This window comes from Camelus ferus, chromosome 18 (assembly GCF_009834535.1).
Source record: "Camelus ferus isolate YT-003-E chromosome 18, BCGSAC_Cfer_1.0, whole genome shotgun sequence".
NCBI classification, from domain to species: Eukaryota; Metazoa; Chordata; class Mammalia; order Artiodactyla; family Camelidae; genus Camelus; species Camelus ferus.
Window position 1 is genome coordinate 5,952,736 of NC_045713.1, and position 16,247 is coordinate 5,968,982.

A 16,247-nucleotide genomic window follows, 5' to 3' on the forward strand; every position below is an offset into this window, starting at 1 on the left:
GTGGGGGGGTCCTGCAACTGGAAGGTGCCCCAGGATGCAAGTTACCCACCTGAGAGGTAGTCTAGCCTCTCCTCTCTCCCCTAAATGCACTGGGAAGTCTGTCTGCCGGGGAGGTCGGGCTGGGTGGGGTGGCACCTGGGGCGGGAGAGGTGGCCCCAGGGACACAGCCCGCAGGGCGGCAGGGCTCTGCGTGCCTGGACCACGACTGCCAGAGCTCAGGAAGGGCTCCCCAGTGCTCCCCAAGGATCTGCTCTGGCTCCAGCCAGCTTCTCTGCTTACAAGGTGTGACACCCTTGGGAACTTCCTCCTCCTCCTCTAAGGGGCTCAGATTCCCTCTCTTTGAAATGGAGAGAAATGTGGTACCCATCTCACAGGGATCCTGCAAATGTTAAGTCAGCCAATAGAGTTAAAGCATTGAGACTGTGTTTGGCACACAGTTAAGTGCTCCAGACATGTCCGCTGTTGTTCTGAGCTAGCTCTGTGGTGTCTCTGCAAGGACCAGAGCCCTCAACCCAGAGCTGCCCTGTACCCCTGCCCGACACACAGTGGGCCCGCTGTGACTATCTGCTGCATGCAGGATGAGCAGTGAATAGAGAACCCCACAGAGCTAAAAGCAGGTGAGGCCTCCTGAGAAGAAAGGGCGGCAGAGAAGTTGGCCCAGGGAGGATGAACAAGAGGGAGCTGGAGGCGGGAGGAGAGGGGGAGGGAGCAGGAGCGGGCCGAGCCCCAGAGCCCTCGGTTCTCGGACACTCAGCACAGCCATCAAACAGCAGAGGGGACCAGGCCTGCTCAGACCTCAAATACAGTCAGTGGCAGAACCAGAATCAGGGTCCAAGTGTCCTAATTCCCAGTAAAATCACTCCTTTAGCTGTAGCAACAATACCATCACGTGTTCCTGCTAAAATACTAGACCACAAACAAAACTATTACTCTCTGCATGGTAGGCTTGTAATGCTCTCTGTAAATTACTTTTCCTGCAACTCACATTTTTAAGTCAAAACCAAAGCCCACAACAGTCAATCACCGATGTTCAGTAATTAGCCCCAATTACGACCCCAGCGCCCTGGGCAAAAAAGTAAAACCTCAGACAACAGATCTCAGGGTCAGGGGGACTTGTCATCTGACTGTCTCCTTCTTGACTGACATAATCTCAGAACAGAAGGGGAGATTTTCCTGCTTTGGGTTATAACAATTCCCATAAATTAGCCAGCATTTTCAAACAAATGCCGAGTTTTAGCCTAACCGCTCCTCCCTGGGTACAGACCCACAAAACGCACCCCCAGCACACGCAACACCCTTTCCGTGAGTATGTCACTTCAGAGAGCTACTCAAAATAAGGTTTTTTGGTTGTTGTTTTAACTAACAGATGAGAAACTACCTACAGTGAACTGACTTTGGTCGACTTTGGGCAGCTAAAAGGAGCCAGTCTGCACAGTGGTTATGGCCTGGTTCTCAGGAGTCTGTCTGCCTGGGAGGCAGGTGGCCTGCACTCTGTGAAGCGGCACCCAGGACACCCGTCTTCTAGAGGGGACTGTGAGAGCAGTGACTGTTCGTGATGCACTTAGCATAATGCTTGGCTCCTAGTAAGAACTTGATAAATATTAATAAATAACAGTTCACCACAACGTCAACCAAGTTGTACGGCTTTCCCATTTAGCCATTACAGCGAACAGCTTGCATGCCACAAGGATGTTTATTGCGAAGAGGCTGCGCGCTCCTTCCCACACCCTAGTTACCCCCGCGTCCTACGTACACTGACATTCTCCATTCAAAATGCACTTTGGTTGAGGCTACTGACCAGAAAGACAAGCCACGGGCTGCTCTCAAAGAACAGCTTCCAATGAGAGAGTCCAGCAACAAATACTTCCACTCTGTGCAGAGTAAAGACAATGCAAAGGGAGAGAAAATGACCATCTAGACACACATGGGAGGCGCATATTTTCATTTTACTGAATCTATTCAAGTCTGCCCTGGAAACCAGGTCTACAGTTTATAGGCCTGTAGGTCTACTTTATGCTCTAAGAGTTTGTTTTTTTGTTTTTTTTTTTTTTTTTACATTTTGGTGTTCATTTATAGCTTTAAAGCTCACTCGTGAACACAATTTCTCCTTTCAAAAGATTAGATTTTAACAACACACACTCAACAGGCCATTTATTGAGCTTCCACTCTTTGCCAAGGGAATTCTGGACAGGCTACAGCATTTTGTCTGACTCATAATAACTCTGGGAGAGTTGTCATCACTCCCATTTTGGGGATGAGAACATGGAGGCTCGGAGGTTCTAGGACTCAGCATGGTCTCAACTACACTTCCCCGCCACATGCATCTAATTACAGCCTTTTCCTTTTGACAGTTATTAAATGCTCAGATAATTTGTCTGTTATACTTAAAATAGCCATTTGAAAACTGCTGGACCCAAGGAGGAAGCGGCACGCAGGCTCAGGAAGGAAAGGGAACGCCAGCCCTGCCGACACGGCGGGACAGACGCTTCCAGAAAGACAGCGTGGCCAGGGGGCTCTTCAGCTGCCACGTGCTGCCCCCAGGTCTGGGCTCCACGTGCAGTTCTGCTTCCTGTGTCACGAACACAGACTCAGAGTTTAACTCTTGGCTGATTACCCAAGAATTCACTTTTCTGGACCAAAGGCAGTCAAACAAAATAAAGCCTCCCTCAAACGCGTATGTTTAGTGACCAAACTTTCTGTCATCCGAATGGAAAAGCATCGTCGGCCTTAGAAAGCAGAGGGACTGGATCTGGGGTCTGAAAGTCACTGGGTGATTAGAGCAAACAGAGACCATCAGGCTTTTAGCTGAAAGAAATTACAAGGACCGCACAGCTAAAGAACCTGCCCAAATTCATCAAGGGTGAGGGGAGCTGTGCCCAGGGTCATTTTCTTTTTTTTTTTTTTTTTTACCTTTTTTAGTTTTTTTCTTTTCAGTGGAAGTACTGGGGATTGAACCCAGGACCTCGTGCATGCTAAGCATGCGTTCTACCACTGAGCTATACCCTACCCTCTTCCATTTCTTGATTCAAGAAACTTCCCTAGTTCCCTGAAGACCCTTCACCCATCCACACTCACTGCCATACTGTCCTGTTTGAGTTCTTCTCACCACCTGAAATGACCCTGTGTGTCATGTGTGTACGCAGTCACTGCCTGCTTGCCCCTCTGTGTGAGCTGGAATCTTCTCTCTCGGTGTCTGCTTGCTGGATCTCAGAACCTCAGATGGCCCCTGACCCCTGGCGAGGGCTCAGAACTATTTGCAGAAGGAAGGAAGGAAAGAACACGGGTAGGAAAGTGTTTACTGGGCACCTGCTACCGCTCCTTACATTTGAATTCACTTCACCTGCCCAGGAGCTGGGATACTGTCAGGACTGGACATCTACCTTCCAGGAATGTCATGTACTCAACAGGACCCTTTGAAGTAGGCAGAATATATTTTTGCAGATGAAGGATCTGCAGTTAAGTTTCTGTCCCAATGTCACTGAGCAGTGGAGCAAGGATATGAGTCACTCAATGTGTCCAAGCCTGAGCTAATTCCTCTGCTCTAGAGACCTCCTTGGTGCCCTCAGAGCAAGCTGCAGGGTCCCTCTGGAACGAGGGGGAAGAATATGGCCACCAGCCTTTACTGACTCGGGGATGAAGCACGTTTAACCTGCATTCATTACTCTATCACCCTTGGGGCAGGTTCTCTCTCCCAGGGACCCAAAAGAAAGAAACGAGAAAATAACCTCTGGGGTTGATAAATTGGCTTAAAGAGTTTAATTGGTAACAGTTAAAAGTTCACTTTTAATTTTTAAGCTTTTTCTAGTTAAAGTCTTATTATAACTTAATGGTGGGTGATTCTAGAATGATTAAACATCCAGGTTGATTATTCGGGCTTTATAATTTTGCCAAATATTGGAGTGGCCTTTGAAAAACCAAGTTGGCTGCTGCCAAAATGAAATTCACAAGATCCTTTTATGTGGGGAATTTCTTCAGTGTGTAAGAGAGAACAAGAGAACAAGTGAATAAGCCACCTGTGCAGAGATTTCCCACACCCCACAAAGAAAGGTGTTAAGAAAACACTTTAGTTGAGGTATTATTCATATACCATAAAGTTTACCCTTTTGAAGTGTACACTTTAGTGGTGTTTGGCATATTCACCAAGTTGTGCAGCCATTACCACTAACTCCAGAACGTTTTCATCATCCCCCAAAAAAGCCCCATAGCTTTGGCAGTTGCTCCCCGTTCCCCAGGTAACCCCTAGGCTACTTTCTGTCTCTAGGGACTTGCTCATTACGCACCTGTCACGTAAATGGAATCATGTGGAATTTTGTGTCTGGCTTCTTTTACTTAGCGTAACGTTTCAGAGTCCCTCCGTGCTGTAACATCCTATTCCTTTTTATAGCTGAATAATATTCCATTGTATGGACAGGCCATATTTTGTTTATCAGTTCATCTCTTGATAGGCATCTGGGCTGCTTCCACTTTCTGTTTTGAATAATGCTGCTACAAACATTCACGTACAAGTTTTTGTGCAGGCATGTTTTCAATTCTTTTGGACATAAACCTAGGAGTGGAAATGCTGGGTCACAGGGTAACTCTGTGTTTAATGTTTTGAGAATCTGCCAAAGAAAGGCACTTCTCGAATTCTGTTACTTTTTGTTTAATTCTATACAAAAAAAAAAAATAAAATTGAAGTGTCAAATAAAATTTTATTACCTGCTTGTATGAGAAATGAATCTTGCAGAGTAATATAATTAACATTTTTCAAAAATCTGTTTTGTAAAAGAAAAGCGTCCTAAATGAATGCGATAATACACGATCATCAAGGGTCCACGGTACTCAAGATGCAAATAAACACAATGGAGGCGCCGCTCCTGCCTGCAGGCCCTTACCCCTCAAGAAGTGGAGAAAGTGGGGGGAGGGTGTAGCTCAGTGGTAGTGTGTTTTTAGCATGCATGAGCTCCTGGGTACAATCCCCAGTGCCTCCATTAAATAAGTAAGTCAGTCAGTAAATCTAACTCTCCCCAACCCCCAATTTGTGAATTTGTTGAAAACAACAGAAGAATTAAGAATTCAGTCACTACTTCACACATAAATGTGTACAGTTGTAGCAAAAACTGTCTGAACACTGTTTGATCGTTCATAAAGCACAGAGAGTTGTACGGGAGCTCATTTAATCCCCAGGCCAACTGCACAAGGCAACTGTAATGACCATCCTCACCATGGCCACCCAGCTGGCCAAGAACTCCTGCAGGGCCATGTGGGGCAAAGACACCCCCCAGACCTCTCACCGAGATGCAGCCGCACTGTCTCGAGGCAGCCTGTGCAGGACGTGTCCATCTGAGTCGCAACTTTATTTTTAAGTGACTCTCTTTTTCCAGGCTGAGTCACTCCCTGCAGTGTCTATATAAAGGCTGTCGAGGCAGTGACAAACGCATTTGGGCCTGGGCCACAACTATATATTACTGCCCCCCTCCCTCCCCCCGGCTGCGGACTCCTTTTCTCACAGGGAGCCCAAGATGACTCGAATAGTTTGCAGTGTCTTCCCATCTTTTTGGCCCCTCACCTCCACAGAAGGGGAGCAGCTGGCTTGCATGTGCAGGACACGGTGTGGGGACTCGAGACTTCAAATCTCACTTAGGTGGAGTCCATCTCGATCAAGAAAAAGATGACTGGAGACTTTCTGAAAGAAGACACCCTCCCCCCCGGCCCCCACTTGCCAGAGTTGGTAAGAAATCCATAAACCTAGTTCATTTCAGCCGTGGCACAAGGTTTCTTCCCCAGTCGTGGACCAAGATAACTCCTGATTTTTTAAATAACGGTTTCCTGAGAATGTAAAAAAATCAGAAAAACACTCCAGCCAGAGAGAGAGGGCAAATTAAGATTCTGGCACTCAGGAAATGAACGCCCGTGAACAGGCGGTTATGTCAGCAGGAAAGAGAACGTTCCCTTCACGGAGCCAGGCCTGTCGACCCAGGAGGTGGGGCTGTGAGGCAGTGGCCGGCGTCAAGCCCGGGCCACCTTCTCCCGTGGGGACAGCAAGGGAACGAGGGTGGTCAGTGCTGGTGCCGACCCGGGAGCTGTGCCAAAATGGTCAGGGCCAGGGCTGAGCTCTGCCAGTGGTGACAGGACCAGAGGGAAAGAGGCCACGTGCATTTTGGGTGGGAGAGATGGGGAACAGCCCCAGGACATGAGCCTGGTGGACCAGGTGTCCCGAGGGTTAGCGCTCAAGAAAGCAAGAAATGTTTAAGCAAAAATACATCGGGGGAACAACCACCTATAAGAGCTCCTGGATTGCAGCTCAGTTTTAAACCTCACGGAAGAGATGTGACCGCTTCGTGGGAAACAGATTAACCTAGTGAAGTCTGACCATCAGGCGCCTAAGACATGGTCTGGGGTGCGGAGCCCGACACGCTGCTGGGACAGAAGCAAAGCCCGAGGATGGTTTCGTGACAGAACTGCCGCATCTCAGCTCTGAGGTTTTCCTCTCTTCCTCCCCTGTAAAGGATGTTTCTTCTCTTACTGAAAAGAATGGCAACAAAACAAAAAAACATCCCTGTGCTCCGTCTGGAAGCAACGCTGAAAACCTTTCTTCTGATAACTGAGCATCACATTCAAGTATCTCGAGCGGGTGAGCTGGGACGGCACCCACTGTGAGCGTCCTGGGACTGGCTCTGAGGCCGGCACCGCTCCAGGTGCTTGGCCCTTTGAGGAGGCAGCACGGCCCGGCAGCTAAGAGCATCGACTCAGGGGCCAGACCGCCTGGGTTCAAGTCCCAGCTCGGCCTAGCAGTGGCTGTGAGATCCTTGTCATAACAAACGTTGGTCTGAGACACAAACTTGAAATTTAACCAAGTGGAAGAGAGAACCATGAAACCCTAGCATTGTCCCTATCTCAGTGCTCCCACCCCCACTGGAAATAACTCAGTTTCCAGGAGTGAGGAGCTGGCGTGCTGCCCTAGGCTGCTTCTGGGCAGCACCCACAAGCCTCCACATCACTGGTGATCACATCTAATCTGCCACCAGCTTTATCAATACAGATGCCATTTAAGGCATCAAAGGTAATCCTGGCCAGTACCTCGGCTCTCTGATCAAAGCAACAGAAAAGCAAGAGGCAAGGGGTTTTGGCCTATACTGAACCCACAGTTCTAACATCTCTGGGCTCAAGAGTTCAAGAAAGCTGTCACTAACCTAGCCTTGCTCTTCGCCAGCCTCGCGCGGGAAGAACCTGCCACCCAGCACAGAGGCATGTGCCCCTGATGCCACCTGCCCTCGTCAGCGGGGGTGGCTCAGTCCCTCCACCCATCTCCTGCTCCCTAGCGCCCAGCCCGGAGGCTGGAGTGCAGTGGCCTCTGCCCAGTGGTCAAGGCCTTAGCACTTATCTCTCATGCAGCCCCTTCCTCCCCATCCTTCCTCCCCGCACCTTGGGCACAACTGGGAGGGAGGAGGAGGAAACACGTACAGAGCTCCTGGTGTGGCGCAGAGACCACCAACGCCGGCCTTGGAGCTGTGTTCTAATCCAAGGGTTCCCGGATGAGTTTCAGGGAGTCCAGGAGAAACTGTGCAATTCTCAGGTGGGCGGGTCCTTAACATTCACCAATATTTCAAAGGCCAAGATCCAAGGCTCCAAAACCAGCCCTGTTCACATACAGTAAGAATCACTGTGGCATATGTGGTTTGGAACGTTACCACCATTGATCTAAGAGAATTTTGCGGGGAAAGTCTGCGTTCAGAGGATTCCAGAGACACCATCCCAGCACTTAACATGCCTTATCAGGATGTTGAACTTTCTTGATAAGAATATAAGAATCGTTTCAAGAACTAGGATGGGATTTTACCCCTAGGGCCAAACCACATGGCACGTGGAAGGTGCTCAAAAAATATCTGTAAAATGACTGTTATTAGCAACCAACTTTACAACCCAACGTTTGGAACACTCTGGGTGAAAACAACCTATATCTGTTTTGTTCTGTTTTGTTTTAACTCCCCTGAGCTGGGTTCGAGGAGCAGAAATCAGCTACATCCCGTGTGCTTTGTAGTACGTGTTCCAAGTTAATGCCAGTAACAAACATGCACTAGACTCTTGGTGCCGGGCCCGCGTGGAGCCTTACACACACACACACACACACAACACACACACACACACACACACACACACACACACACACGCAGCAACCCTGCAAGCTAGGCCCTGTCATCACACTTTTTATAGATGATGAAACGGAGCCTTTGGGAGGTTACGTCGCTCGCCCATTGACGCCAGCCGGTAAGTCACCTGCAGTCATAAATACAGAAAGCGAAAGAGATACAACCCAGAAATACCCCATGGTCTTTTACATTCAGGTATCAATCATAAACTCAATAGGGAATGAATGTGTAGTTGCAAAATTAAAATTAAAAACGGTTTTCCTAGAAAGGGACTCTTTTTTTGAATCAAAGAAATGTATGAAACTTTATTGGCAGGGTAATTGCACCTCCTTCAGATTCACTACAATTCTGATAAAACGACATGAGCAGTAACATCAATTGACTGTGAATGTATTCTTCTAATGACATAAAACTGAAACCGAAAGGGCTTCATTCTAAACAAGAGGTCTTTGAGGCCCCAGCTCCCTTGGTGCCTGCCTCTCGTGTGCCTGTGGCCTGTCCGGTGTGGGACCTGCCTGTGGGTCCCCCCACCTCACCCCCCACCTCTCCCCCTACCTGGGCTTTCCCAGTCGCCCGGGGCAGGGCCAGTCTAGGAAAACATAAGCTCCCTGGCGGGAGACACCCTCACTCACCTCTGACTTCTCCCTGGAGCCTAAACCTGCCCATTAGACTTACTAGATATTCAACAGACACTGGGAGGACATTTTCTCCTTCCCCAGAACACAGAGGGACATCGGGGTTTTCACTGAGAATCAACACACTTGGTGTGACACTAGCAAGACCGCTGGCCCTGGCTCTAGCCTGCCGGCCACCCTGGAACCAATGGCCTAGTCTTCACGGCCGACTGTGTGACGCCGGTCTATCTCCACGTGACAAGATGCCTTTCCTGCCAACAAGCCAATTTTTCTTTACTCTGGAGAACAAAGTTCTAAGCAACCGTCCTTTTCACACGTCCACTTTCTAGAAGCGTTCCCTCGGCAGTCTGGGTTAATCTACCTGCAGCTGATGAATAACCAGAACTAACGACTAGTGTCAGAGACAGGGCAGGCTCCTCTGGACCGAAGCCCTAAACCAAGTGACGGCCAACCATCCGCTCTGGGTCCCAGGACGCGCACTCGCCAGAGCCCCCCACACCACCAGACCCCCCCTCCACGCCACAGGACCCTCAAGTACACCCCTGTGTACCCAGGGGACCTCAGCTGCAGCTCCTCAGCCCCACCTCCACTCTGGCCTTAAGTGGTTCCCAAATTTACAGAAGATTCTGGGTGACTGGCAGCACAGGAGAACCTGTCTCTACTGGGTCTCACCTCAGGGTCCCCGTCAGGACCCTACTTGGATTTCAAGGATGGGCCTGGGGTCGGGAGATGTAAGGGGAGCCAATGGGGCAGGAACCAGCGAGCAGCTTCCCCTTCCCCGCACCTGGGACGCCCGGGCCACAGGGAGGCCTGTCTGACTGCAGTGGGAGGAGCCCGAGCAGCCGCCAGCCTTGACCAGCTTGCAGGGAGCGAGCAGGGCTGCCAACGTCCATCCCTTCCAAGTGGGGTTCTGGGTCCCCTCTTCCATGGAAGGTGATGTCTAAAAAATGTGCCCTGAAAAGAAATGCCCCCAATGGCACTTCCCACTAGGCTCCCCCTTCCCTGGCCTCTTCTATTTACTGGGCCTAAGGGATAAAATGCAAAGTCTGAGGCGGGGTTTCTTTGAGGAACTGGCCCAGGATTCAACACAAGCCCTGGATGCTGGTGGCCAGTTTCTGCAGAACAAGGTGTGTTTAAGCGTCAGTAGACAGACTGGACCCATTTAGTCCTATTAACATTTAGCAAACGAGTGTTGGGCTCTAGGTGGCCGGACCTTCCTCGGTCGGTACCGCCTTGAGCAACTGACAGGAGCCTGGGACTCCAGAGGGAAACTCCGGAATCCAGTTCGCCTCATAGCACTTTATTGTATGATGTCTTATGTTTACCTATTATGATCTGCAGCCTCAGAAGCATGATTTGCCCTTCTTTTCCAGATTTTCTACGGACACCCCTGGACCAAGGGTCACCAAGGGAAGAGCAGTAAGAACACAGCGATGACAGCTAGTTGCGGGTCGTGGAGACTAGCAGATCCCCACCCCCACAGCCCATCCCCCCGGGGCCAGAGGCAGAGGGGGCAACCCCCAGGTGTGAATTACTCCGCCCTGTGCGTCTGGTCTGATGAAACGTGGAAGATCCAAGTTTATGGGCAGGGTGGAGCAGGTAAGCAGTGGGTCTAAAACTGAAAATACTTCAGTGGGTCTGCCCCTAGAGGCTTCCTTCTTTCCACTGCACTACCCTGTTTTTTCTCCCGAAGTATTTACTCTGAAAATAGAGGGTTAATTATTGGCTTCCCCTCGTGATTCACAATAACGCCCCCTTAAACGGCAAGCTCCTTTGGAACACTTCACGAGTCCACTTTAAAACTTTCAATTCACATATCATTTTCCAGGACGATTAAAAAAGTTAGAGGCATCCCTCCAAGGAAGCAGCTTTTCCTCCAGGCCTGTTCCCTGGTCCCCATGGAAGAGTCTGGAGGGCAGGGAGTCAGGGCTGGAGCTCTGAGCAGCTGTAACGCACTCACACCCGAGTGCGGGTGCAGCAGGCTGGGGGCGAGCCCGCGACACGAGAGCCGCCGTGGGCCCGGGTGGCAGAGGCTCCCTGGAAAGCCATCCCCACGTCTGCTCAGCTGTCTGTAAAACCCCTCTTTCTTTTTATTTCATCTGGCGCCTTAGACAGGGACTCAGGGAATGAGGGACCAAGAAAACGCAGCAGGAAAAGGCTGCCCCAGCCACTCTAAACACTGTCCTCGGAACACATACGTCCAAGAAAAAATTAGGAGCGTGCAAAGAGCACATTTCCAGTGCCCTTTAAAGCATATTTCAGGAAACCCAGAGGCGTGTAAAAGGCCCGACCGGACCAAATGTCTGTTTTGCAAGAATCGGCGGCATTTTGCATCCTCAGATGCAAGCACCCTGCAGATGCCCCGCCCACCCCAGCGCGGGGAAGGGGGCCTCCAAGGCCCCATCACCCCATCCCTCCTTGTACTCACACTCCCTGAGGACCCAGAGTGGGCTGCCTACACACGTGGGCACCCTGGCACGGACAGGCTGGAGTGGTCTGACCCCCCACACGGCTGGCCATGCGCTCTCGCACACCCAGCTTGTTCAGCACGTGCACCTGGAATTAGCTCGGGCTTGAATCCGCGTCCCCAGCCCGCACGTGGTGCGCAGACAGGGCGGAGAGTGGCGGAGAGGAAGCAGCCGATCGCTGCTCTGTGAGGAATGAACGGCTTACGACGCGTCTTCTGAACGTGCCCTCGGATAGTAAGACCCCCCCGGCCGCCCTTCGGAGAGACCAGGACGGAAATGCCACCTCACCTCTGGAGTGTTCTTCTTGAACTCCCGGCTCTGCTCGATGAGCCGCTTTCTAGACTGCTCGCTTTCATCTTGCCGGTTCGCCAATACTGTTGCGGTGGCATCGAGTTCCCTCTGTGGAGAGAAAACAGAAGGGAAGACACGATTGTAATTGCACTTTGCAGGGGAGGAGAGCATGTTTGCATCTGACCAGAACACGAGGGCGGGCGGAGGAGGGATCCCGGGGCTGCCGGGACCCGTACAACCCTGAGGCTCCCATCCGGCCCGTGCGCTGCTTCAAGGAAACCAAACCCACCCAGCTGGGTGTGCTGTGTATCAACAGCACAAGCGACTGTTTCCACCACAGAACACGCAGGTGCATTTTTCTTCACTAAAACCAGAGTCAGACCAACGCCCGCATGTCAGCCCTCCCCGGAGTCGCTCGTTCCTGTTCTTAACAAGCATCTCTTCGTGCCACATCCCTGGGTGCCAGTCCTGCCATTTTACTCTGGGTTCTCACCGAGACATTCTGCCTGACTCTCCTTCCACAGTGTGGGCCTGGAATCTTCTGTAGTCACCCCTATTTGCTTTTGTTCAACAAACACTTATTGTGAGCTTACTATAGGCCAGACATCATGTCCAGGATGGCTAGAATTAACTGTTAACTTGTTTTCAAGTGGGACCTTAAGAGGCAAGTTCCAAGAATAATGATTTTCAGCATCTGGTAAACTTGGGAAGTGAGGCACCTGGAAACAGCATTATCCTCTAATTCTTTAACTTGCCCTGAGACTCTGGGCTCCACCAGGACCTCTGTTGCACACGACAAACTGACACTCAGAGCATCCGAGAACCTGTGTCCTGGCCCTGGAAACGCTGGGAGGAGCTGCCAAGAGGATCTGATTCAAACAAGCCTGCAGCAGATGGGCCCAGGATGGTGTCCCAGGCTGACAGCAGGAGCACAAGGACACGTTCCCGTAGGCACCGAAAGGCTTCAGCTACTAAAGACGCACACTGCTTAGGATTCAAGCGGCTGCTCCAAGTGGCTTCTCAACATTAAGGAATCGCCACCCTGAGGCCCAGCAGAGCTAGGAAAGGTGGGGAAAATCCAAGATGAAGATCCATGCAGAGACATCCAGGAAGCGTGCGAGAGTCTTTCTCCACCGCCCTCCACCCACCTGGCTTCCTTTTTGGCGGAAATAACCCAAGGCGTCTGCAAGCCCTGCTGGTGAACACTTCATTCGTACCACTACAGGGTGGGCCGCTGCCAGACGGGATGGCAGAGTGCTGGAACAAACATCTCGGGTGCTGTCAAGTTGGAAATGGCAGGCAGTTTTAAAAGCAGGAAGGGGGGAGAGGAACTCGGGGTGGGGGAGGTGGGGTAGATACCACCACACCACACTCTCTCCCCCTTCCCGTGCTTCTGGCATTACAGCCAGTCTTGGGCAAGCCAGTCCCAGAGAATACCGTGGGCTAGGATTCAAGAACAGATGTCAAAGCTACTGCAGAAAAGAGGGAAACACTGCACATTTTGATAGACCACATTTGAAACGCATCCCAGGCAAGTGAAGGCAGGGGGAGAAAAGAGCAACCGAAAGCAATGTGGCAGCGTGGGGATGGAGACGGAGGAGGAGCGATCGCGGATAAGCAGAAGGCTTCTCAAAAATATAAACAATCTGGTAAGGAGGAGGGCTTAGACATCTATATTTAAGCAGCAGCAGCAGCAGTTATAAAAGGAGACTTCAAGAAAGGGGAAAAGAAAAAGCCAATATTGAAATATGACCAAAAAAAGTCAAGTTGATGTTTGGTTCCACTCACACAGAGGCAGAACACGGAGGAAAACAAAGAGCTTTCAGCAAGGATCCTAGTTCCTGGGAGGGGGGTGTCACCTAAACAGAGGGCATCTGATGACTTCTGCTGCTGGATGCTGGGGGCACACAGGTGACTGTGGGGTCCCAGCCCCGACCCCACCTTCCATCTAGTGGAAAGCTCGGGGACAGTGGGGGGAGCGCTGCAGGAGGTATCGAAAAGCATGTAGTCTACGAGACCCTCGGCTCCCCTCTACCCCGATCCCAGCCCAGTGCCGAGCGACCCTGTGGGCAGATCCCAGGAGGGCTGAGCCTGGCACAGGCTGCTTGCTGGAATGCAAACAAATCCACCTCTATCTCAGGGTGGCGGGGCCTGGGAGCCCGGGGTGACCTGCTGTTTTCAGGCGGGGACCCTCCGGGGGCCCACCATGCTCCCTACCCAACAGACATATGCAGGCCCCCGTGAGAAACCAACGGGGCTCTCTGAATTTCACACGGTGGCCGCCGCCCACCACCATGGAAAGAGATAAGCACAGCGAGGAGGAGAGGCTGAGCCTCTGCCGCCCTGGGTCTGGCTGGTCAAGCTGACGGCTCACTGTCTTTGACCGCATCCCCTGGAAAAACCACCACCGAATCCCTCTGAAGGACACGAAGTCTTCCTAAGGCTCTGGGGGCGATGCAAAGGGAGGAGACAGCTATGAGACATAAGCCAAACACTGTTTTATTATCTACCCAGCCTGTCTCTCCTCCAAGTGTCACCTATAATGACACATTAACAAGGGAATTTTATGCTTCAGGGGAGGTGGTGATGGGGGCCTGAAATACAGAACCTCAGCCGGAGTCACTGGTGACACGTAAAAAGGAGCACGGAGAGCCCCCACATCTGAAAAGCATTAAAAACGCACAAAGAGTCAAAAAAAAAAAAAAACCAGGAAAAAAAAACCTCAAATACAAAAACCGTAGAACCAAGCTAAATGTCCAGCAATAGTGTACTGGCAAATCCATTCAAGGATTATTTCGCAATGGTCAAAAAAAAAAAAAAATGCAGTCCTGTGCAGTGTACTATCTGGGATGGAATGATCTTCAAGGTATATTTAAGCAAAAAAAGAAAAGTGCAAAATAATGTTACATTGTTTAAAAGAGTATCTATGCATATGCCCCCGTAAGCTTTGTTTGTCTCTAGAAAGATACAGAAGATGCCTGTAACCGTGCTTGGCTCTGAGCCGGCGCTGGGGAGGAAGGGACAGGCTCTTCAGTATAAATCTTTTGGCTATTTTGCCATGTGCGTGAATTACCTCATTGGAAAAGAACCACAAAATATACTATTGTTATGTATATTTTTAAACTGTTAATGTGAAAAAACAGGAGCACATATAGTTCTAGAAATAGTTTACATGCTGTGTGTCCCACGTTATGCATGAGCCTGGCCTCTGTGTCCACCTGCCTGGGGACAGAGGCTGGGAATAGATGACCCCTTGACTCACTCTGATGATTCAAAAAAGTGAGGCCAGGGCGTCCTTTGTCAAAACAACAGCTGTTTCTTGCACAACGCGCTGCACGCTGGCCAGCTTCAGGGCTGATGAACGAGGAGAGGGTAGCCGGTCGCCGAAATCACCACTCCGTCAAGCCCCAGCTTTCCCAGGGCAGGAAGCGGAAGGAGCCCTCTCCGAGCTCCTTAGGATTATCCTCCTGCTAGAAACACCCAGCAGCAAACCCATGGGCTCTGAACACGGACAGGTATTTCTCACTAAGCGTAAAGAGAGAGGGTACCCACAGAGCATCGTGCAAGGACAGCACCTGGATGCAGAAACTGTGGGGGTATCTTTCAAAGTCGTCATGAGATGACGGATGTCAGGAAGCGACAAGGTTCAGGGAAAGCCCTCTGGCTTGGGAGCTTGTGCTCCGTGCACACGGGCACACCTCACTCCAATATACTGGGGAACTGACTGAGAGCTGTAGTCCTGTTTTCCTGACTATAATTTCTTGGATGCTTTTCCTCCGGTTCTGACACATCCTCAAAGGGCAAAGCTCCTAACACTGGAGGTTTCTCTCTGGCCCAACTCCAGCCTCTCAGCCAAGTATTAGAGGCTTATTCAACACACAAAAAATAAAAAGTGACCATGTAGCTGCCTGTTTAAAAGAAACCATGGGGAAATTTTCTCCCAAAGAAAACAATTCTCTTACTAATGTCAATGATCAGTTTGGAACTGCTCGCCTTTAAAGTGAATGTCAGGTGTTTGTTTTCAGCTGGGGGATGCCTGTGGTGCCGCTGCCACTTTTATGAGATTCTCTCTCCCTGAGGCCCCCCGGCCAGGCCTGCCAGTACTCTGGGCAAGTGCACACCGGCCCCCTTCCCCCAACACTCCCCCCGCCAGCATCCCTCGGTTGGTGGGGGAAACACTGGCCAACTGCAACAGAGATGCAAGTGAAGTATTGCTTTTTACTGTCTGACTTTAATCCAAAGAGTTGGTTCATATGATATTTCTTTAGGGCTTATCTTTCCACTAATCAACAGCAGGTTCTATGCAAGAATTTAAAGTGGCTTTACTAGTGAAAATGAAGAGCACTTGCACGAAAAAGGAAAGCCCAGCCGTGGTTTCTGCATGAGGGAGCCCTTGAAGCATTTTCCATTTTGTTTCCTGCAGCAGAATCACTGAGCAAACAGAAGCTGCTCGGGCTGAAAAGAGGTGAAGGCCCCAAGCTCACCCACCTGTCTCCTTGTGTCACCCCCACCCTGGCCCCCTGCACAGGACATCCGAAGATCCCCCAGACCTCAGAGAGCCCTGGCTTGGAATCCAGGCTCCATTCGTGCTGTATCCTGTGTGGTTTGGGTCAAACGACGCCCCCTCTCTGGAGACAACTGAGATGATGCTGGTCCACTTCCTGGCATAGTGAGCACTCCATCAAGGGGAGTTTTTCTGTACCATCAGAGCCACATGCTTGACC

At 50.7% G+C, this 16,247-nt stretch overlaps 1 protein-coding gene across 12 annotated transcripts in view; it reads right to left on the reverse strand.

The window, feature by feature from the left end:
* CUX1 (cut like homeobox 1) overlaps positions 1-16,247 on the reverse strand; it is a 354,203-nt gene that overhangs the window by 256,867 nt on the left and 81,089 nt on the right. For all 12 annotated transcript variants that reach the window (XM_032459637.1, XM_032459636.1, XM_032459635.1 and 9 more), the window contains exon 2: positions 11,521-11,631. In XM_032459637.1, the coding sequence (XP_032315528.1) occupies positions 11,521-11,631 (111 nt within the window). The remainder of the gene's footprint in view (positions 1-11,520; positions 11,632-16,247) is intronic.